General features: G+C 43.5%; 1 protein-coding gene across 3 annotated transcripts; it reads left to right on the forward strand.

Moving 5' to 3' along the window:
- The first annotated feature begins 798 nt into the window (after positions 1-798).
- Positions 799-17,918, forward strand: ect2 (epithelial cell transforming 2). Of its 3 annotated transcripts, XM_036522252.1 has the most exons (24): positions 799-931; positions 1,131-1,210; positions 2,706-2,801; positions 3,735-3,917; positions 4,524-4,613; positions 4,731-4,838; positions 5,618-5,691; positions 6,052-6,182; positions 6,417-6,532; positions 6,937-6,999; positions 7,271-7,501; positions 8,460-8,582; positions 8,946-9,065; positions 9,200-9,268; positions 9,406-9,516; positions 9,597-9,693; positions 9,989-10,070; positions 10,227-10,305; positions 11,007-11,126; positions 11,909-12,047; positions 12,904-13,058; positions 13,747-13,854; positions 14,049-14,189; positions 17,829-17,918. In XM_036522252.1, the coding sequence occupies exons 1-24, from the start codon at positions 799-801 to the stop codon at positions 17,916-17,918; spliced, it is 2,739 nt and encodes a 912-aa protein (XP_036378145.1). The 3 variants fall into 3 exon arrangements, with proteins under 3 accessions (XP_036378145.1, XP_036378147.1, XP_036378148.1); XM_036522254.1 differs by lacking the exon at positions 2,706-2,801; XM_036522255.1 differs by lacking the exon at positions 2,706-2,801 and having other exon boundaries at positions 7,271-7,420.
- Positions 17,919-24,145: the final 6,227 nt, after the last annotated feature.

Raw genomic sequence — 24,145 nt, forward strand, 5'->3', positions numbered from 1 at the left:
GAAAGTCAGCTATCCTTAGCTAGGTAGCTGAAACAGCCAGCCAGCCTGAGATAACGAATAATTTAACCATCAAGTCCACAATCTATGCATTATCTAGCTAGTTATTGTGACATATAAATAAAAGGGTATGCAGCTAACGTTAGCTAAAATAGTGAGCTAGCAAGTTTAGTCAGTTAACGTTATCAGGGCTAACGTTAGTTGTGTAAGTCATGCTAGGTTTATTGTTTGAAGAAAAATAAATAAATAAAGGGACTGGTTGGTAAGCTGGTTTGGCAATCTGTTTGGCAAAGTACAACTGAAGTGTTTTGGGAAAGGACATGTTTAGATTTTAAAATATTTTAACGCACCTGCATGTTGTGCTAAACTAATATTTAACGTCACTGGACTGTGGATTTCAAGAACGTGGAACGTGGCTTTTTCTGAGACGCGATTCTGCACTAGGAAAACAAACTCGGGGCCTAACGGTAATGCAGGGCAACATGCCGCTGGCTGGCTTGCTAACCAGCTTTGTGGGACAAAATAATAACCAGTATTGAGGTGGCTAACATTGATTTGTTAATGTGTCTGCACCTCAAGAAACATGCCAACAAACAGAATGAGGGTCGACTAATGTGAGCTCTGTAAATACCCTGCTTCTCAAATCTGAAAACATATTAGCTTAAAATATTAATTAAGCATTTCCTTTTAGCTTCATCTTAGCGAAATATTTGCATATCATTATAGTTCATGGTATGGCTGCTTCAAGTTTTTATTTATTTATTTTGACAGGATTGGGGGAACCACATCCATCGTTCTATCATGGCTGACAGCAGCACAATGACAGTGGGCACAGCTCGGAGCCTGCTGGTGGACTCCTCCGTGTATGACTCCAGAATGGCTGAGACCTCCAAGGAGCATGTGTTCCTGGGCTTAGCATCAGAAGACACACAAGGTGCCCAGAACCTTTCCTAGTCTCTATCTGTGTGCTTCCAACTGCTCTTGCCAAAAGGGTCAGGGCTTGGACCATGCAATGTAGAGTCTGAAAACCTAACAGGCACTAGCATGTTAGGATTTCTGACACTCACATTCAGCTGGCTGAATTTCACCCAGACCTTTGCCAGCCATGCTTATCATATTCCTCTGTCTGGCAGATGTGCTTCCTCAAGTTGAAACCAGAGTTGTACTGGTGGGAGACGCTGGCAACAATCAAGACCTTGTGAAAGCATTGGAGGTAAAATTACATTACATTGCATTACAATTATTGGCATTTAGCAGACGCTCTTATTTACATTTATTCATTTAGCAGACGCTTTTATCCAGAGCGACTTACATCAATTACAGTTTTTTTCCACAATGTTATTCATTCATACAGCTGGATATTTACTGAGGCAATTGTGGGTTAAGTATCTTGCCCAAGGGTACAACAGCAGTGTCCCTGTGGGGAATCGAACCGGCAACCTTTTGATTATGAGTCCTGATCCTTAACCCCTATGCTACACCAGCCGCCCCAAAATGATTTGTAGGTATGGTTATGGCTTTCATTTGTATCCAGGAATACAAATAAAAGGAGGAGACAGCACAGTGGCTTTAGGAACCTCAGTAGTTGTCTCTGATATTTAAGTCTTGTGTGCTTGTGTAAAAGTAGAGGAGGCCAGACAGAAGTGTTGTTTCGTGTATCAGCATTTTTCTCGTCTGGGCAGTAATCGGTGTAGTGTAAAATGTATACACGTGTAAGCATTTTTAATTGTTTGTTTTTCTCACAAAGCAGAGATGTTTTTTTCCCCCCAATTGGGTAATTGCTTGAAAGGGTTTATAGAGACAATTAAACTCAAATGCATTGCTACCGTGTTGCTCTCCGTGCAGGAAACTCAAGTCAGGTGTGCTAGGAGTAAGCTTTCACATCTGCACCCTGAGATAAGGGAAAGTTTATGGGGAATTTTGCAGAGATGCTAGGCGTATCTTGCTGAATTTTGAAAGGCTTTAAATCATTTCTGTGCGTAGAAATAAAAGGGCAGTTTGATTCGCTCATAGCTCCCAGCTGTTAATCTTGTTGACAAACATGTGCGTTGCTTAATTTCCTGTCCGCCTGTGACATGGGAATTGGCTTCAGCTGTGTTTTTCTCCTCTGCTGAGCCTAAGTCAGGAAGCTGATGTTTTTGACGGAGGGTGAATAAAAAATAAGGTTCACCTTCTTCAGTCGGCTTTTTGATGTGTGATAGAAAGTTGTGTGGACTGGAGGCCTTTGGGAGAGATGAGTCGAGTTGAAAAGATTCACACTGAGGGGGTTTGGCTAAACCTCAGGGTGTGTCCGTAGTCTTGGAAACCGGCGCAGTAAGGCGGCCTTAATGATGAAGTCAGGCAAGGGGTGCTGGGGGGGGGGGGGGGGGGTGATGATGCAATGGTACTGCATTCCAGGAATAAAACCTGTTTGCCCTTGAGACGGGAGGCTTGTCAGATGAGAGGCCTTCTTTAAATGATCTATTTCTGTTGCCACTCTGCAGTACTGACACAGCTGCCGACAGCCTAATCAGAGGGAGGAAGTCTGCAGTGAATCGCCAAAAAGTCTCCCTGCACCTTTGAACTCTACTAATTCAGCAAAACTTTCGTGCATCTGATCTGACATTTGTTCGAAGTTCAAGCCTCACGTATAACAAGGACTCAGGCCCTCTTCAGTGAATTTGTCAGTTGACTGTTGCCAGTTTTATGTCAATCCTTCGTTTTTACAGGCCATCAGGATAATGGAAGTCCCAGTGGTAAAGATAAAGGGAGGTGAACCGGGTGCCGAGTCGAGTGAAAAGTTGATAAAATCTATAGTCAATATGGTATGTCTCCGGATTTGGGTGTTGCATGCTGAATTCGTTGTGGGTCGATTTCTGCATGGACAGTCTTAAGGTGATTGGCAGTTGGAACCCTATGTGTCTTAATCACATTTACAAAACAACTGTGTCCAAATCCCCTTTTAACACATGGTGCTCACACTGACCGTCTCTAACAAAACGATGCCACACAATCCTGTCTGCTGCTCGTGTTTCCGAATTCACGCCCATCTTCTGATTCACGGGAGAAATGACACTTGGGATTCATTTATAACAAAGCCTATCTGTACTCGTCACCTCACTGAGGCCTTTGAGTCATTTTCTAACAAGTGTTATCTGTCTTCACCTTTCTCCATTTTGTTTTGCCCTTCATTGAGTTTCCTGAGTATGGTTGGTACAGGTTTTTATTTTTTGGTACTCTGAAGATGCACTGTGATGGACTTTCATGGAATAATGAAAGGTAGAAGGAATATTAAGTAGTGAACATGTAGTTTTGCAGACAGAAATAGACAATTTTCTCGATTAGGATGAAAACTTTGTCTGTGTAAGCTGAAATTTGTGCACTATGTCAAGATGAAGTTGATAAGGGTTCATCTTTAAACATAGCCCATGTGTTGTCTTTTGTCCCTATCTTTTAAATCATGGTGTCATTCAGTATTACATGATAACTAATTTTGGGCTAATGGTATGTGTGAGAAAGTGTACCGCTTTTATATTGTATGAACACTTACACAATAAAAAAGAGAGAATGTAAGTTTAATTTTGAGAACAGGCCGTCCATCTCGACTGTTCATTTCACCTACATGATGAAATGATGCTTGCCATCAAGATTACTGTAGTGTAAAACTGACTGCAATGTTTGCTTATGTTCCACCCATAATGGTTACAGTTATGCTCAACCTTTAACACAAATATCCCCTTTAAATTGTTTTTGTTCAGGACATTAACATGCCCTGCATAAAGACCCATGATGTCAAAGAGTTTGGAGATGGAGAGAATGCCGAGTTCGAGACAGTGTTTGTGCTGACGGATTTCCAGTCTCCTGAATACAGCTACTTATACAAAAATGACAACCGGATAGTGGGCCCGCCCGTCGTGCTCCACTGCACAGCAAGGGGGGAGGTAAGGGAACGCGCAAATCACAGTTTCTGTGTGGACACAACTGAGCAACTGAAATTTTCATTTGTTTTTCGCAGTGAATTTCTCCTTATAAACTGTTCAGTTTTGACCATTTTAGTTTAATTTCTGCGTGGAAGAGAGCAGGGAAATGCAAACAGTAAAAAGTTGCACCCAGAAGTTAAATTTGATCCATAAGCGGATTTGATTATTCCGATGAAGCCTGGAAAGTGCACCGCTGTTTTCTCGGGTAAAGTGGAGCACCTGTTCAGCTCAGTCAGGTTGCAAGAGTCAAACGCGACTGCATTCAGATCAGCAATCTCATGCTTTCACAGCTCTGTCATTTATGAACCAGCATTACTTATTGAGACTTCAGACTGAAGGAAGACAAGCATCACTACCTGAGGTAAAAGCTGTGACCACAGAAAATCAGGATAGACATTTTTTATGCCTGGAATCTGAGAAATTGGGCAGGAAAAGATCAAACGCTATTGTGGTGATGCTCAGGAGGTTGCTGACCATTTTGGCTTGTGATGGTGGCGACATAGACAAACCAAATTGTTTTATTTTATGCAAAGTTCTTAGTTGTGTGCCTGACTGTGTGTTCTGTAGCCTCTGCCGTTTTCCTCCCGACCGCTGTACTCCACCACCATGCTAAATCTGGCATTGTGCTTCACCGGATTCCGCAAGAAAGAAGAAGTTGTGAGTGTTCCTGTTCATGTCGCTAAGTTTGCTAGTCATATTCCCACCTACTGTTGGGCGAAACAGGCAGTGGTCAGCATTTGACAATTATTGAGCAAATGCCCTTTTCTTCCATAGGTGAATCTGGTGAATCTGGTCCACCACATGGGGGGCACTATTCGCAAGGACTTCAGTGCCAAAGTCACCCACCTCATTGCGCACTCGACCCACGGGGAGAAGTATAGGGTTTGTACCTGATGCCGAAGTACCACCCCTTTGCCTTGGTTCATACATTGTGGTTTTCCCAATAAGTATCCATAATGGTTGTTTTCTTAGCAGTTCTGTAGCTTTTTGCTGTATACTGTTGAGCAGAACTTCATTTAGGCAGGTAAATGTGGGATGATGCAATGGCCTGAGCAATAATGCATCACTCACTGCCTTTCCTAAGCGTCTGATTGTGTGAGGAGTCTGCTTAGGGAGCTGCTTTTGTCTCCCGTTGGGTTTCATTCCTGGGAGATTTACTGGATGACAGAGCTGCTCACGTTATTGATTCCCCTGTGCTCGGTGCATTTTTTCCCCTCTTCTTGTCTCCCAATTTCTCTTGCTCTGGTGCATTTTGTGCTCTGCTGCCACGACTTGAAATAACTTGGATCTATGGAAGAAAGTTGGATGTTTTAGCAGATTCTACTAAAAAAAACTAAGAATAGGCTCTTTCTTATGCAAATGTGTTCCCTGCATGAACCCCTTTGGTGCCGTGTTACTGTTGTAATTATACTGGATGTAAAAACTGGTTGAATCACCAAACCAAGCAAAAATCCACCTGATTAATATAGTGCCTGGTGTTGAAATGCCAATCTTAGATCAATGGTTTGATTTGACTGAAATTTTAAGGGAAGTTGTTTACTAGCTGTTCTCAGTAGATCAGAGAGACTGTAGATGTAGAATGTGCATCAGAGTATCCCTTCAAAATGACACAGTGAGCATGTACTGTCTAAGTGATATTAAATGTGCCATTTCACCACCAGCTGGCAGTATGCATGGGCATACCCATCCTGACGCCAGAGTGGATCCACAAGGCCTGGGAACGCAGGGATGAGGTGTAAGTCATTCAGCGTCACAGGCACATCCAAAGCAAGACATTTCCAGGTCTCTGTGCAACAGCGATCATGATGATATCTCCTCATTTGCAGCTGTATTTAGTCCTGCAGCCATCTCCGCTTCAGCGCTATTTTAACCAGGCACTGTAGTCTCCTGAGAGCTGTTACATTGATCACCTTGACCAGGAGGCATGCATGCCCTTGAGATTCAAGAACCTGTCTGGACATAATAAAAAGCTCAGTTCCACTTAGTCACAGCAATAAAGCACATACAGCTGTCATTATTCTCAATTCATGTGTTTAATGCTCACTTTATGACACACTTTGCGTTCTGGCGGCTGATGACCATCTTTCCTTAACAGCGATTTCAGTGCTGGAGAGGAGGAGTTCCGTACTGAATTCAAAGTCCCTCCTTTCCAAGACTGCGTGCTAAGCTTCTTGGGCTTCTCTGAAGAGGAGAAGGCGAACATGGAGGAGAGGACAATAAAGCATGGTGTTTATCTGATGGTTTTATTCTCGTCACTCCTTGATATGATCATCAGTGGCATCTTGACATTGTGCTTCCAGGAGGCCACTCGTGGTTTCTAAGTATTTGGTAATGTCAGATGTATCGTCCCCCACCCCCCACCACGTCCAGCGGAGTGGGTAATCTCTTGTGTATGTAGCCAGTGATCTTCATACATTCTTCATACATGGGTCTTGTCATTGTTTGTGTGTCATTTTCAAGGTGGTCATTACTTGGAGGTGGGAGATGAGAAGTGCACCCACATGGTCGTGGAAGAGAACTCCATTAAAGAGCTGCCCTTTGTACCCTCAAAGAGATTATACGTTGTAAAGCAGGAGGTAAATACACAGCTTTCATTTACCTCAGATATCATGCTTTCAAGGTTGTGCGACGTAGGTAATTTTCTAGAAAAACTGGCATTTTGCATGAGTCTGTTTGATGTAAATCAAGGCTTGGCAAATCCTCTGTAGTGTTTTTTTATTCTAAGGAAGTAAACCCTGTCATTTCTGTCTACAATGAATGTCAAACGCTCTTTTTGTTTCATGTTAGTGAGTTTACCAGGCTGTTTACATCCGTCTAAGGCTTGTAACTTGTAGTAGCGCGTCTGTCTGTTCAGATCTTTCCCTGATCAATATTGTTTTTGGCTTTAACAAGACATTTCTGAGGAGGTGATAAGTTGTAGAATTTACCACCTAATATCATGTCTCACTCCCACTCTTGCTTTGTTTTTTTTCCACTAAAGTGGTTCTGGGGAAGCATTCAGATGGATGCCAGAGCAGGGGAGTCCATGTATTTCTATGAAAAGGTACGTAACGTGGCTGTGATGAAAGTGTCGAGTCTGTTTAATCCTCACACATGACTGTGGTATCCTCTGAGGCTCCGGTTCAGCATGGGGGAAAGCAGCGCAAATCAGTCAGTGTTATGTCCTGTGCGCAGGCTAGCGCTCAGGGCTAGGCATGTTGTGGATGGTGTGTTACCACTTGTCATCTGCAGGAGAAAGGAGTATGTGGTATGACGGTGCTCACAGACAAGGTTACTATGTTGCTTCAGCCCTGGGTGGTTTGTTTGTCTCTCAGCCGGACAGCCCCGTCATGAAGAAGGCGGTTTCCCTGCTGTCCCTCAACACACCCAACAGCAACCGCAAGAGGCGTCGTCTCCGGGACACACTGGCCCAGTTGACCAGAGAGACAGAGATCTCGCCCTTCCCGCCCCGCAAGAGGCAATCGGCCGAGCACTCGCTGTCCATGGGATCCCTGCTGGACATCTCCAACACCCCAGAGACGGGCAAAGCCCTAGGAGGTGAGGCTGTGACACGCTTCTCCCCCTCTCTGCTTTCACTGCCTGTCGTGACCTGGCCTCGCTGCCGCTTAACAAACGCCACAAAACGTTAACCAACGCTGCACCACCTCATCTTGATTCGCGCCAAGCACCTGCCTGAAATTGAGCAGTCAGTGTCACTGTCAGTTGTCGGGAGGCGACGGCAACGTTTGGCATTCCGTGTGAAGTGGCGGGGAGCACGCGGTCTGGAGCTGTGTTCTCTTTCAGAGGGCCCGCCGCGGCGCAGCACAGACGGCAGGCGTAGGAAGGGTGTCGACGCCAGCCAGCGGAGGGACAGGAGGAGGAGCGACAGGGAGAGGCAGATCAGATCAGAGGCAGAGCGGAGCTTTAGCTGCACTAGCACCCCGAAGCAGGGGGCAGGCCTCCCCGCATGCCCTGTCTACTCGGTGGGAGATGCATTCTGTTTGCCATGGGGCCTCGGGGGCGGCACAGGCGTCCGTCCGGGGCAGGCCAAGGTCGTCAAGATGGTGTCCCTCGACTCCTCCATGGAGGGCTCGGGCCCTGATTGTCTCAGTAAAAGTGAGGCCCCATCATGTGATCCAGGAGAGATGTCAGAGCAGGAAAGACAGGACTGTCCAAGAAAGGAAGCTCCCCAATGTTCAGTACATCCAGTGACTCAGACCGCAGGAAATGGCTGCTTGCTTTATGTGATGGGTAGGCTGGGTGGAACTTTAAGTTCTTAGTGAGCACTGCTGTTGAGTTTAAAGAGAGAACCTTAATTCAGAAGGTGTTAAGCACACACCGGCAAAGCCAAAAGCCACTGTTCACAGCAAATACTAGAATAATAGAAGGCCCATGGCACTGCCTACTAATAGGCACGTCACATTAATAAATACGCAGACTCATGCATTCAAAGCAAAACTAAGCTACAGCATAGTGTGCACCATCTCCATCTACTTTGTGTTGATTCGTGGTTCTGTTCCAGAGAATTCGAAGCTAGCAAAAAGCTCCACCCCTGCCCCCCAGAAGCAGTCAGCAAGATGGCAGGTCTCCAAGGAGCTCTACCAGACAGAGAGCAACTATGTTGGCATCCTTGCCACCGTCTTACAGGTTGGTGCACTGGTATCTGCCTCACTCACCGCTGGGGCCCTGTTAGTGTGGTAAGGGAATGGGTTTGATTTTAGCCAAAGGAGTACAACAGGCACTGCGCTGGTCTCTGTGGCCTCTGGAGTGCCCTTGTTCACAGATACGCGTGCCATGTACTGCAGCTTATGGACTGAAGTGAGAATGGCAAAGAATGCAAGGCAGACCAGCCCAGCACAGCGCGCTGGCCCAGAATGTCCCTCAGCCAGTCTTGCTAAGGAAGCACCAGACACCAGCTGCATCTCCTGCCAACAAAAAGCATTACAAATCGAACTTGATTTTTGAATGCTTCTCTTTGAGCCTCTGTATGAAATACACTTTTTCCTCCAGCTGTTTAAGCATCCCCTGGAGAAAGAGGGCCAGGTTGGTGGACCGATTTTGGCACAGGAAGAAATCAAGACGATCTTTGGCAGCATCCCAGATATTTATGAAGTGCATACCAGGATAAAGGTGGGTAGGCTTTTCCTCCAGCATTCAGGCTGGCTGAGTGTAATTATCTGGATCTTGCTTGATCTCCAGTCAAGTTATCAAAGGCCCATTTTCTGTCCCTTGTTTAATGAATGAATTCATGTATGTATTTGCAGGCTGATCTGGAGGAGCTTGTCATAGACTGGTCGGAGGATAAAAGTGTTGGAGACATCATTCTGAAATATGTAAGTACAATGGTATTTCAGTCTGAATACATGATGATTTGGCCATTTTAAACCCTTTGATTCATGATTGTAAAGGCTTCAAAGTGAATTGACTTAACAAGACCTGTACCTGATAACAGTCCTGCTTTCTGTAATAGTCCAAAGACTTGGTGAAAGCTTACCCTCCATTCGTCAACTTCTTTGAGATGAGCAAGGAGACCATTGTGAAGTGTGAGAAGCAGAAACCGAGGTTCCACGCCTTCCTGAAGGTATGCCGCTCATTGGTACAGCCTGACTGGGGGAGGGGACCTGTATCTGTGTGTTCCCACTGGCACCTTTTTTCTCTCAGATCAATCAGGCAAAACCAGAGTGTGGCCGACAGACCCTGGCAGAGTTGCTGATTCGCCCAGTGCAGAGGTTGCCGAGTGTCGCCCTCCTGCTCAACGGTATGCCTCGTAGAGCATGCGGGATTGACAACAACAGTACTGCTTTTTAACAGGGGCGCGGGGCTGGCAGCTTTAGTTTTATGTTAGCATCCCACTTATAGACTGCTCTGATTGAAGGCTGCTTCGCTCAGGGCCAGGCCTATGTCAGTTTATTTTTCCTTTTTATTTTTCATCAGTAAACTCATGCCCCCTTAACATATTGTAGCTCTGATTTCATGAATTATTGTCGATGGGTTAATAAAATCAGTATCCACCAGTCTGTGGACGTTTACATGAGTTTCTACCTGTGTTACAGACATAAAGAAGCACACCGCAGATGACAATCCTGACAAAGTAACGTTGGAGAAAGCCATTGAATCACTAAAGGAAGTCATGACGTAAGCAGTGGGAGCTTTTCAAATGGAACATTTCGTTGGAATCATTTTGTTCATCTTAAAAAAGCTCAGCCTCATTTCTCCCGCATCCTATGTTTTTGTGTGTAAGCAATTATGAGCAGAGCTGGAAAGTAAAATGTGATAATGGATGTTTTTCAGGCACATAAACGAGGACAAGAGAAAGACCGAGGGACAGAAGCAGATCTTCGACGTGGTTTATGAAGTGGATGGCTGCCCAGTGAGTCGTTGGTGTACTTTCCACATCAGCGAGTTCTGTTTTTTGTAGTTTCAGTCGTCCCTAAAGCAACGTACCACAACCATCAAACACCCTGTCTCTCTCCCAAGCATGCAGGTTTAGATCCGGTTAATTTACCAGGGATGAATTCATGGTACAACTCACTGCACATTTATACCATCTAAAGCATAGCTTAATGCCTTCCAGTCAACTTGATAATCGGCTGTTAGCATTTTTCACTGCAGCAGAGAGATGTTTTGGGCTCTGCTAACCACTTTATACTAACTTGTGTTGAAAGATTTGCGTTCCATGTTAACCAGTTTTCATTTTTTCTGTTTTAGAAGTGAGTAATTTAAATGGGGGGAAAAAAACGATTAGAGGGCATAAATAAGTACATCTGTGTAGTTGGTGAGTGGGTGCAGCTCCCATCTTGATTTGGATAAGCTTGGCACCCAAATCAATAAATAGCCTTAAGTCTTTTGGGCAGAAAAGGAAGAGATCTAAATCCTATTAGTGGTGCAACAGAAAGAACAATGTCACAGAGGTCACACATAAACACAATGTCAGCGCCATTAAAGTGTGCCTGTGATTGTATAGGGAAGCCAGTATCTGCCCAGCTGATTATTATTTATTCATAAGTTACGCATGTTATTCTGATGCTTTGTGCCGAGCTCGCGGTTCATTCCAGCTCTGCTTGTTTGCAGGCCAATCTGCTGTCCTCGCATCGCAGCCTAGTCCATAGAGTGGAGACCGTCGCTTTAGGAGATAAGCCCTGCGATCGAGGGGAGCACGTCACCCTGTTTCTCTTCAACGACTGCCTCGAGGTAACACCGAGACGGAGCCCCGGATTGGTGGGACTTGGAGCCATGGGTTTTCTTTGATTTGCGCAGTGTGGCGAAGTGCTTTTTTTGTGGTCTGTCAGTGCAATGCCATCCATAACCACTTGTCAGAAACTGCCACAAGGTCGTATTTAAATAACGGTCTCCACTCCTTTGAAGTTGACATTCTAGCCTTGTTTTCAGTCGCTGACTCCCTTCAAACAATACGCCCCCCCCCCCCCCCCCCCCCCAATCCCCCTTGTTCATTTAAAAAAAAAAAAAATTCTGGGGCCTTTCTGCTTAAGATGCTAAAAGTGCAAATTCATTTTGCAAGGAGCAGCGCTGTTAAAAAATGTGAATTATTTATGCGTGTGCAATCTATCGTTGCTGACACAGCTTCTTATCTGTTTCCTAATTAACGGAGTGTTGCATTAGAATGGGGTTAGCGCTCAAAACCAGAATCTCGGCCTCCTGATTCAGGAGTGTCAGAGCTGCCTGGTAATGAGCGGAGGGAAAAGCGGACCTGCACTCTTCAATTATTCATTGATTAACTCTTCTATATTCATACCCCCCCGCATATTCCTCAATATTTCAAATCCGGGCTCAGCACCGGACAATTAAAGACCTGCTAATGAGTGGGAGCGTTTACCTTTATTAAGGACGTATCGATTGTCGCAGCATAACCCGTTCCCCCGACGCCTGACCACACGCGCCGCCCACCTGCCTGGGGGGAGGGGGGCTGCGCCGCACTTTAAGATGAAGTTCTCATTGCCTGCTCTCATTTGCAGATTGCCAGGAAGAGGCACAAGGTGATCAGCACGTTCAAGAGCCCTATGGGGCAGACGCGGCCCCCGGCCCAACTCAAGCACATTGCCCTCATGCCCCTGTCCCAGATCAGGAGGGTCCTGGACCTGCAGGAGACGGAAGGTGAATGCTGCCCCCTGCCACCACCTCCTGCTTCGCGCTTCAGTAAAGCACCGCTCGAGCAGGAAGCGGCTGCCTTCAGTCTAGCCCTACTTTATGTACGTGGTGGCAGCAGCTGAAGGTGGAGAACCGCCGGGCCGGGATCTGAAGCACTCAGCATAGAAAGAGAACTCTGATTCTCAACTTAATGAGTCACTGTCGCTGAAACTCATCATTCAACTCAGATTCGCCTGACCCAGATTTTCTGTGTACAGCAGACGGTGGAAAAATGATTGTGCCCATAGTTAATACTGTAGTCATAATGAAATGGGTGCAAATTTTGGTCAGAAATGTGGATGAAAAGCCAGTATATTTATGTCTGTCATGTCTGAAAATACTTGTTAAAGTGGGAGAGATGTCCTGCATTTATAAGGTCCTTTCCATGCCGTATAAAGCTCGCTATCTTTAGCTGGGGCCATTTATTCAGACCACATGATTTGAACAGAATGAAGCTGATCACATTGACATCCGTTCTAGCATTTATACCCCTCGGTTATTAGCTTGGAATTAGAAACAATGGCATAAATTTCAATTCAACACCCATCAATGTCTGTTTTGAAATGGCTGAAGAGGACCCAGCTAGGAGAGCTAAAAAAGTTGAGGGTGGACTGTGTTTGCTCCCACCCATTAACCCTCTGAGCTTCAGCAGTCTCTAAAAGGATACTAAACTCCTTCAGCTTCGCTGCGTACTGAGCCAGGCAGCACTTTGGCCCGCTCGTGCTATTGTTGATGGTGCTCTTTGTGGAATGGGTTCAGACAGACTTGCAACAGTAACGTAAGCGCACTTCTGTGAACTTTTCTCTGTCCGTCCCATGCACAGACTGCCGGAACGCCTTTGCCCTGGTGGTGCACCCCCCAACCGAGCAGGAGAACCTACTGTTCAGCTTCCAGCTGACGGCCGATGACACCGTCAAGGCAACTTGGCTCAAGACGCTGTGCCGGCACGTGGCCAACACCATCTGCAAAGCTGATGCGGTGAGTGGCGGGGATGCTCCACTTCAGACGCGGGGAGGAGGGTCGGGGTCAGTGAAATGGACCCAAGACCTTATTCACATAACTCTTGGACCGCGGACTTGGACTTCATTATATTGTCACGATTCGTATTAGAGAGGTCTGAAGCACATTTGAGCCTGGAACTGAACAAATCAGATATGCAATATAATTTTCTCTTTTTTACAATAACTAGTTGTGTTCCCTGAGACATGAGTTTTTGTTCCTGCTATGTTTTTCCACTGTGGAAAAAGCATGAATGTAAGGAGAAGTAGATTTGAACTTGAGCTTTACACTTCATGCCACACATGAGATTGTATTTGCAACTCTGCAGGGCTGCTCTATGATGACGTTTTAGTATGAAGATGAAGAAACATAGGCATAACTTGCTCTGGAGGATCAAAGTGTATATTTCTGTGTAAAGCTAATAGTAACATGGAAATTGGGTAGTAGAAGTCTGAACAGTTTGTCCTTGCTGTATTGAGTAGAATTGGCCACAAGGTGGCGATATACACCTCTCAGAGCTCCTAATTGATTCTGTGGCTTTGTTGCACTCTGAATACAAACTAGCCACAACTGCTTGTAAAACTGTACACCAGTGCCTCACTCTTTGCATTTTGACAGCTAAGCAGAATCCTGTATATTTATTTATTTTTGTGTCTATTTTAAACAGGAAGATCTAATTCAGTGCACTGATCCTGACTCTGTCCAAGTGAACACAAAGGATATGGACAGCACATTGAGTCGGGCGTCCAGGGTCATCAAGAAAACTTCAAAGAAGGTGGTCATTATTTTGTGGTAGGACAGAGGGCAAAGCTCTCTCCCAACCTATTGTGGTTCTTTTGAAAGAAATGTACGATGTGAAACTCGAGAATCTGTTAGCGAACCTGGGTGGTGGCAATGGTGCAAAATATTTTTAGGAGCTGTATCTCACTGTCCCCTCACCTGTTCACGGGGCCTCTTTGTGGATTCCAGGTCACCAGAGCGTTTTCCTTCACCAAAACCCCCAAGCGTGTGATCCAGAGGGCCTTCATGGCGAGCAGCACCCCGGATGACAAAAGCCCCGCCCCTGGCTCTGAGCACAGAGGCCGTCTGGGCAGCTCTTTCACAGTGTCTGTAAGCTCCTCCCTTTATGTGTGCAGCTTGAACACGGCACAGTGGTTCAGTAACGCAGGGGAGAAACTGTGGAGACACAGCCACTGTGTAGTAGGAGGGGCGTGGTTGTTAATGAGCAGATGACAGCCTTGAATTGATCTGTGGTAAAATATCTTAAAGGACCACAGTTAGAATTCATGTACAGTTACCCACCGGAAATCAGTCAAACTGGGACATGGCTGGAACAGCATGCAGCAGAAGTCAGAAGATGATCAGTCAGTGTTGAGTTCATGCCATCACGTGCAGTTTGAAGATTCTGTGCTGTGGCTGGTGGCTAGTTTGTCCATGTGTATGGACAAACTATTTATTTTTGCATCAGTTGCAGTGGAACTGATTGTGTAGTTTTGTTTTTTTAATCAGGGCTGACAGAAGTGCAAAATATGCCTTCATTTTTTGCAGCACTGTGTCCTTTTTGCCTTTCATATTTACAGATTTATGTGGTGTCTGTGGAAATGACTACGTAATTAGAAATAGAACTAAGCCTGTCTTCTGATGAAACTTATTCAGAAGTGTGTACATTTCCCTTGACAAGCTTAAAATATCATTTGAATCAGCAAATCTGCACCATTAAACATATTTTCATTGATGTTTATAAGGATGGCTGAGAGTGAGTCAGCCAAATTAAGGACATGAACTTTTGGAGAGAAAGTGTTGATGTTCCATATGTGGCTGGCCAGCTTGATATTGACAGCTGTCTTAATGCAGTTAGCTCCCTTGATGAAATGGCATGTTAGCAAGCTAATTTACAGTAGTACTTTATTTCTGTCATCCCTTGAGTGTAAAGTGCTACCAAGCTAATCTAATATAGTATGGTAGTAATTTACTAGCTTGTTGGTTGTGTTCGGCACATCAGAATGAAAGTCAAAAGGTTAGTTACATGGAACTGTTATCGTTTTACTTTCTGCTATAAATTAATGGGTCCTTTCAATTGTTTGTCAGTCTCAGCCCAGTCTTTTTATGTGACCTGGCATTCTATGAGTCTGGAAAAAACAGGCTGGAGGGAAGGAACTGTCATAGAGAGATCATTCCTCATTAATTTTAGCCAAGTGACTCGTCCAATGTCCTGTGGTATAAGAAGGAAAGTGGTTTGCAGAAATTGAGGGCAACATTCACACCTCTGAGGTGAGAATTGCAGAGAATATCATCACTCTCTTAGTGAAACAACTCTCTATTTTACTATGTTTTTTTTTTTTAGCAGGAAGTTTAGCTCTTGAAAATTAAAGCTACTTTTATTCACTTGGTATTAACAAGACAGTAGTTCCATCTGTGTGTTGTCCTACTTTTTGCTATGTGTGCTGCAGTTACCATGGAAGATGGAATATATTTTTCACTACAGTCTTTAAGATCCTTAACAGAAGTACCCTGGGTTTACTGTAGATAATGTAGTCAGAATGCACCAATTAATATTGGACCTATTGTTCAGTGCTGAGCAGCTCTGCACTGCTCAAGCTTAAGGAATCAGGGGAGTGTATTAGGCCTGCCTTTCTTCAACAGGCACAAATGATGATTTGCTCAGTGATTGATAATTGTTGTAAAAGCTGACTAAATTTTACAGAACTACATCTACAAAATATGGATTTAAGCTCAGATCTGTCTTTTTTTCCCCATACAAAGATGAATAAAATGGCTGATGTGTATGTAGCCTGTATTCGAAGATGCATTTTTATTTTTATGAGGACAGTTGCCTTTGATGTTTCCCCCCACCTCACCCCCCTCCCATTTGTTAGTATTTCCTTGTTTTAAAAGGGAACAGGTGAATCATAGAATGCTAAATATTTGAAGAAAGGTGAAGCTTTCGAGTGCTGTTATAAAACTGCCTATAAAAAGAATGATTTTAAGTGCACGTTGTTCGGTGGTGAGACAAGTGAAATGCCAGCTAACGCTCTCTCTCTTCCTTGTCCCTGCCTCCCCTCTACTGTAGATGTCTCGATCCACCTCCACATTCAGCCTCAATAGCTCCAACAAGAATGCTGTCGTGCAACGCTCAAACTCCCTGGACCCCACCCCCCGTCCACGGGTCCCAATCTGTATTCGCACCCCCAGCAGTCCGGACAGTTCCCCCAGTAGGGCCGTCCAGGTCGCAGATTATCCTAAATGCCTGAGCCCAGGTCACTCCGCTCAGAGTGATCCAGTCCCAGCCTCCGTAACTCTAGCGCCTCCACCTGGGGCCTCCCAAGAGCAGCAGCAACCCGCAGACCCCCGAAAGCCCAGCGCTGCCCCCCGCAGGGAAACCCTTCTGTAGCCTCGCAGCTAACGTGAGCGCCAGTTCTGGCCTTTGTCCTAACTCACGCGGGGAACGGTTGTGGCACTCACCTACTCACCGGGGCCAAGCTTCAGAGGCGCGCCGCTGTGTTCTCCCGCCAGCGGTGGCTGTCTCCTTTGTTCTCCCTCCCAGCTCCTGTGATACACGGAGGATGTTTAAATCCCGTGACTAAATTCTGTGAAACTTCTGAAGCCTGCCCACTGATTTGTTCCACGTGTCCTAATTACTCCTGGTATTAGAGTTACGAATGGATAATATTCCATGGCAAAAAAAAAAGATCTATGAGCTGACGGCAGTAAATAATGCAGTGACGGTGATTTAATCATTCTTCCACTAATGTAATTCAATAAACTGATGTCTGTGTACTGGTCTGTGCACGGTGTGCTGGTTTAATGGTGGTCACGGGTCCATTGGTAATTCATCCTGGATTGTCTTGGGCCAACCTGGGAGCAGATTAATTTGTTTCTCAATCGCTCACTCTTATTGATCTCAGGGCCTCAAATTAAGAGAGAGGTAGCACAGGAGCTCAAATTAAGGTGCACTGTCACCTCCAGTCTCGTAAACCACGCCGCGTGTCCCTGGGCCAGCAGCAGTCTGAAACACGAGCAGTGCAGACCTGGTGGTGGTCACAGCGGTCGAATGGTGCAAGGTGAATAAGTGGGTTTGCATTATGCAGCCCCCTTTTCCACCCGTGCATTTGGAACCAGAGCGATTCCATGTTTTTACAAAGCCATTCGACAGCACTCTCATTTCCATCGGCTTTTAATGAGGGTCGGATGGGGTGACCTTGCAACCTGTGTAATTGCCACGGGTTTTTTCAGCACCTTTTGTGTGCACCTTTCACACTGCTGAACATAGGAACATATAATCAACGTTTTTCTTTCAACGGATTCGCAAAAAATACGACATAACAGCACAAGTAAAAACCTCTGGCTTAAACTGCAGGGTATTGAGTTTTAAACAGTTTAACATTTGTCCTTGTAACAGTGAATGAAATTGCTGTTGAATGGCCACAGTCCAAAAAGGCAGAATGTGATCTGGTGTAAATGCAGTGAAAGGTAATGTGTGCATATGTAAAGACCTTGTATCCCCGAGCATTCTCCACATCTGCCCACACAGCCATACATCTTTACAGCACGGCTTTTCAATAGTCTTTCAAGGAGTCCAGGTGCACGCAAAGTATGTGCCAGTACCGTCAGATGGTTCGCTTGTTCTTAGCGTCTGTTTCTAACTGCAAATAGTGCTTACTCATCTAATGTGGTGTTCTGGGCTTGGGTACAATGTTTTTGGTGTTGGGATCAAGTCTGACTCTTCTCTCCCTCCCATTCCCTCTGTAGGTCATCCATTCTCCATCCATGGTCAACCTGCCATCCATGTTCGAGAGGAAGTGCCACTCGTTCAGTCGATCGACAACTCACCTCATATAATAGACCCTCAAAAGACTAGTTAAACTGCTTTTATCTCTAATACAATTAACCTCTCTGGAATGGTACTGAAGATAATCTCATTTTGTAAGTGCTTAATTAACAGAAGTTCATATGTTGTCAGAACTGAATGAAGGATTCCTTTTTTTTTTTTTTTTTTTTGGTTACGTTTGGCTCCATAGTCCTTTTTGCACAATTCATTAACTGACAGCTGTAGAATTTTGTTTTTCCATAGAGACATTTTGACTTAATTAACCTTTTAAAGTATGTCGAAATATTTTATTGAAGTAAGCCTGCCTGCCGTCAGTAACCTAACATAGACAGCTTTTATAAAGCTCTTCAATATGAACTTCTAATACAAGTGATCACGTTAAATTAGCAAACCGTACCCAGTGACTGGTGTGTTTTTTCAAGCCGTTCGTACATTTTATGTTGTGGTGTTGCTAGATGTTTTAGAAGAGGATTTGGAAGTGTTGTATTTTCATTTTACAAAGTCTGTTATGAGTAAACTGTTTTCCTTTCAAAATATTTATATGTAAATATGATTTTTTTTCCCCTTCTTCCTACCTGTAAGTGTGTCATACTTATAATTGTTTTATATGGTTATCTTAAGCTTTGTCTTTGTCTGTAATACACACTCTCAATCAAAGGCACTTATGTATCTTTTATATACAATTATTCTAGTTTTAAGCACATATGTAGTGTTTGAATTGTCGTCAGCAATTTGCAGGTTTGTCTTTGGACAAACACAAAGAAAATATATGCACTTCATACATTCATTGAATGGTCCTATCTGGCTGTGATTATACACAATCACTGTTTTATTACAGTTGAAACTGACTTAATTTACTCTTAATAAAAAGGAGAAATTGCTGCTTTGTTCTTTTCTGATGCAGTCCATGTTTGTTGTGGTTCAGAATGGCTCATACCTCATGGAGGGTTTTCCGGTTAAGGTAATGATCATGGCTTCCTGGTGACATAATTCAGCTTTTTTTTCCTTAAACAGCTAATCAGTTGTCACTTTCAGTGGCTCCTCTGTTCGCTGCTGTGAAAAGCGTACGCGTGACCGGTTTATTCAGTCATTTAACCTGTTTTTTTGTCATGAGCAGCATGTTAGAGGCAGAGGAATTTTTGAGTGTGTGGAGGTGCAGCCTAGGATTCCCTATGTCAGCTCTTAAAGGGCCACCTGCAGTGGCCCTTATTGATCTCAGAAATGGCCATTTGATGCAGTTAGTTGCCTCAAGGTTCTGGCCAGTATATGGGTTTGACTGTAGCTTAAATAGCAGTAAAACTGGACAAGCATGCAATTTTCCTTCCTTAATATCCTCAGTCAACAAAGGAATCTGGTGTTCCTGGAGAAAGTGGCCTGTATTCCTTTCCTTTAATAAGTAAGAGGTTTTACTTGAATAAGGTTGAGCTGTTCTCTTGAGGTAAGTGGCCCTAAGACCAGCGTGTCCCACCAGGATCATCTTGTACGAGACTTCCTCAGCCTGCCCATCCTGTTCTGACCTTGCAGGGAATAACAGCTGCAAGCTGTAATAACACCACTGTCCTTTGTTTCTTACAATGAGTTTTACCTGGCAAAGGTGTTCAGCATGCTGTCCATTACTGATCCATCCTGAATGTTGAAGATTGGAATTCATTTGCCTGTATGAAACAATGAGCTAGAACAACTAGAAAAGAGTGCTTGAGACCCTGTAAAGAAAGTGCGTAATAAACATCGTTAGTTTCTTTATTTCCCTTTGCTCCCAACATGTGTAAAGTGTGAAGAATAAAATTTCAATCACCATGAAAATACAGCCATCTGGTATAGGTGCATAGGTGTGAATGAAACTATGATTTTACATAGGTAAAATGACCTGCGGTTGAAATGACAGATGACTCGTGAATTTTTCATGCTCCTTTTAGTCACCTTCACTTGAAGCCGCTGCTTAACAAGACCGTGATGGAAAAGCTGGTTTGCAGAAGACCAAGCAGACTTTGACAATTGTAGCCCCCCAAATACAGGTGAGTTGCATTAAAGAAATCCACTGGTTTCCTTAACCAATCAGGTGCATTTACATAAAATCCCAAACATTGCACTCTGGGGTCAGTTTTCTAGGCAAATGTTGAGCGACATTTTTGCAGAGATGCTAGTAGAGGACCAAGTCCACAGTTGCAGGTAAAGAAATGAAAAATGACATGCATCAACTCTCAGAAGCATGGGAATATTGCATAATCAAATGCTTGTTGATCCCACCATTTTATGGACGGCAGTACCAGATTTCATCAGCATTTCATTGAGGTAAGTCAACTTTGCACACTGCATTTTGGGAAGTAAATTGAATTCTTTGCTCAGTTACATTTACACACATTGAAAAGGATTTTATGTAACATGGACTTTTTATTAATTCAGCTTGCTGACAGTAATTATTTCATTTTCTTGTATACATCCCAGCATGAGATAGTGTGTAGACATGTAGATGTGACATAAATCCATTGGTTTAAACTAGGAGTGGCCAACCTGAAATGTACAAAGGCAAAATTGACCAGTATCATTCAGATCCAGACCCAGATCATTCACTAAACTGAGAATTGTCAAGTGTTTTTATTATCCATCCATGTATTTATATGTGAAAATCTCTTAAATCTGACACGCGGGGAGGGTGATGGATATTTTGCTAAACATACATTACAGGTGTGTCGTTTGCTTATGCTGTAATGACATTTGCACATTTCACGGGACCTAACAATAACACATTTAATTGCAGCATAAGTCTAATTCAGAATGGATGGGATTTGTCTGTCTTCACAGTCAGTTAAGGGGCTGCACATGCAACCTAAAGATCTACATTAGGCTCTAGTGTAACAAGTTGGCTGCCCCTGGTTTAAACATTTATCAAACCTTTGGAGGTCTTATTCCATCTAACCCCCTGATGAATTAGACGAGAAAATCCAAGCACAGCCGGTTCTCTCCCCTTTTTTGTCAAATAATAGTCCACAGAAATTAAGCTGTAGTATTATAAGCAATTTCAAATGAGGAAAATGCTGACTCCTGAAATATATCACAATTTGTAAGTTGGAGATAGTACGACAGAGGACATGGATCAATGCTTCAGATGAAGACAAATGGATGCACAATAATGAGATTACAGAAACCAAGCATTTACAGGTGGGCAACATGTTTGACTACTCATGCAGCAAATGGTTTGCCATACCTCAGAGAGAAAAGGTTCAGCTTTTATTTATCTGTTTTTATAACATACGCAAGAGCAGGCTTAGTGTATTCTATTTCTGTAAATCAAGCAAAGTAGCTGTATTACACAAAATTGTTCTGATTGAGCCATTTGTCCTTGTGTGCTGTCAATCTGTTTTGCTGTGCGAGGTCATTAGAATAATTTACAAAGATCAATTGTACAATCCAGAACCGCCATAAATAGGTTTTGGGCTTCGTGAAAATGATTACATTATGAAAAGATAGTGTATAAAATAGAACAGTTTTATTTCTGATCCGTAAGGCAGAGAACTGTATTCATTGTGCCTGAAATCTATGGAGCTATCAAAGGGGCTTATAGGTAGAACACCACATATAATAGCAAGCATGATGACAGTCAATTGAATCTCGTGCCCTTCAGCTATTCTGCATCCCTCTTTAGCGGCATGTCAAAATGGGAACGAGCGTTTTACCTCCAGGACATGCATTATTCAATGCTGAATACACAGATGAATATTTATAAAAGACTGCATATGACACGGTGTATTTGCCTAAGCCTGTGTTCTGTCATCAAGGCCTTTATTATTTCTTTTTTGTGTGTATAAATTTCCGGCACATGTCAATGGAAATAATAAGGATTTGCAGTTGATTTAGAGGGTGGGGGTGATAGATCTGTGTGGATGGGACAGAATTTCTGTCTGTAGCATAAGCTCAGGCATCTGCTGCAGGAGTCACAGATACCAGAGAAGACCTTATCAGAGACTTCGCTTTGGGGGGGGGGGGGGTTGGTTGAGGTGCCAATATGGGTCAGACACATGAGAAAGTGAGAGAATGACAGGCATGGAGATGCAGTCATAATGGCACATGTCACTGCAACGTGACAGTTGCAACTGGTGCCCAGCACATGTTAGTCACTCTGGGTTTGCTTTTATGATGCCTAACTAATTCATATTCATTTCCAGGTCCCTTCTCTCGCACCTTCTCCCCTCTCTGTCTTACATGAGCCAATATTCCTTTTTGATTTCGTTTGAAAGCTGTGATGCTGATGAGAAAAATGGGGAAAGCTTAAGAGGGAACAATGGGAAACAAAGGTGGGAACAAAGGTGGATGGGAGGGTGTTTTTTAAAAAAATTGGCATACCAAGTATGAATGACCATTGGGGACACATATCATATTATACATTGGAATGCATGTGTGCTTCACTTGTGCAGGTAATGGCTTGTTGATGATGTGAGTCTGTACATATCTCCATCCCCAAAGAAAACAATGATATCTGAATAGTTTGTAGATCTCTCTGCAGGTGATTATCTGAAGAAAGGTCTAAAACCAGAAAGTTTCTGTCTGATCACTGACATTTTAGTTGTTGTGTTTTTTTTTTTTTTTTTGTACTGCCATTGACCCTTATGGAAAAATGAAATGACGGCTTGATTCCAACCAAGTCAGGAAGAGACTGTGTACTTACGACATGCAAGTAACCTCATATGCACAGTTGCATCACTACAGAACCCATCTTCAGGAGTAGTCAACCCTGCCACTGTTCCATTCTTCACTGAATGGATATACGTTCCTTTGAAACATACAGTATTTTAACTTCTCTTCCATGAAGAATGGCTCCTAAGCTGGGAACCCTCGAATACTTTGAAATGAGTAGGTACATGTTACTGCATCAATGGTCAGGGTTGGGAGGTATCACGGGGGTCTAGCTGGACTGAAAGCTGAGTACTAAATAGAGTTATAATCTTTCTTCATGCAGTTGCTAAGTTTCTAGCTGGCTGTTATTCAGCCATTAACGTCAGTAATTGCTACGTTCAAAGTTTCTCAGTCAACTGAAGCTCTTTGTGTGTTCAAAAGGCACTGTGCACAAATGAGTTTTCATCATGTTAACTTCTTGAAGGTGATCGTAATGACCCCAGTTTCGGTGGTAAAAAAAAAAAACTCAGAGAGAACACAAAGGGAATAGGCACCATTGCATGATGTGTCAAAGAAGGCACAGTTATCATTCAGCGAAACCTTGTGCATGATTGCATTTTAATCAGTGGCAATTAAACGTCAGCTATTTTAGAAAGGAGATACTTACCTGGCAACCACTGAAAGCCGTATTCCTTAAAATTCAGACAGGTTCACAAAGATATCACACCCTATCCAGCAGGAAAGTGGCTGTTACACCAAATGCTTTGATATGTCAGAGGAAGTGGAAGCGACCTGGTTGTGACAGCTCAAAGGATTAATGGACGTCTTATACAATGTGCATGTTGCTAAATGATCTCTGGCAAATGAGATATAAATACTTATCTCTTTACCTTTAATATTATCATCCACAGTTTATCTATTTAAAGACTCTGTGCAGTGTGAGCTATACACACACACACACACAACACACTTTTTCAAAATTTGTTCAGACCTTTTTTAAGCTTTATTTACACATCGTAACCAGCAATGTCTAAGTGAGAATCAAATGCCGCATATTTTCAAAAAGGTTTTACAAAATGGAAAATCTTTTATTGTTTTGGTTGCATAAGTCTGCACACCCTGAAGTTAATACTTGGTGGAAGCACCTTTTGCTTTGATAACTGCAAAGATTCCATTAAGTTAAGTCTCTACCAACTTCTCACACGTACATTTTGCAGTTTCTCCCATTCTTCTTTGCAGTAGAGTTTGAGTTCACTTAAATTATGTGTGGATCACTTATGAACTCTCTCCCTCCCTCCTGCTTTTGCAGTTGGATTATTAGGAGACAAACTAAACCGTTTACTTCTACTCCTTTAAAACTCTTCAGATGTTACAGTTAATGCTGCTTTCAAATTTTATGGAGGCAGCTTCAAACTTTTTCTTGTGTGTTTGAAATTGAAATTTGTTATCTTTTTTCTTTTTTGACTGCTGGGGGCTCGCGTTTCACAGGACTGAATGGCTTGTGTGTACAGATTTAATGGATCGTGCACTCTAAGAAAATAAACTCCATTTGTACTTATTATACCAATAACAATTGCTGCAACCGTGATGAAGGAACATTTGTGCAACTACCAAAACCTCACTAACG

This window comes from Megalops cyprinoides, chromosome 2 (genome assembly GCF_013368585.1).
Source record: "Megalops cyprinoides isolate fMegCyp1 chromosome 2, fMegCyp1.pri, whole genome shotgun sequence".
NCBI lineage: Eukaryota > Metazoa > Chordata > Actinopteri > Elopiformes > Megalopidae > Megalops > Megalops cyprinoides.

What these genes read in the sequence shown, in the direction of transcription:
- ect2 (XM_036522252.1), top strand. Translation starts at nt 799, where the DNA reads ATGGCTGACAGCAGCACAATGACAGTGGGCACAGCTCGGAGCCTGCTG. An exon ending in AAGTGCATACCAGGATAAAG is followed by an intron (nt 9,066 to 9,199) that starts GTGGGTAGGCTT and finishes ATGTATTTGCAG; the next exon opens with GCTGATCTGGAGGAGCTTGT. An exon ending in GGTTCCACGCCTTCCTGAAG is followed by an intron (nt 9,517 to 9,596) that starts GTATGCCGCTCA and finishes TTTTTCTCTCAG; the next exon opens with ATCAATCAGGCAAAACCAGA.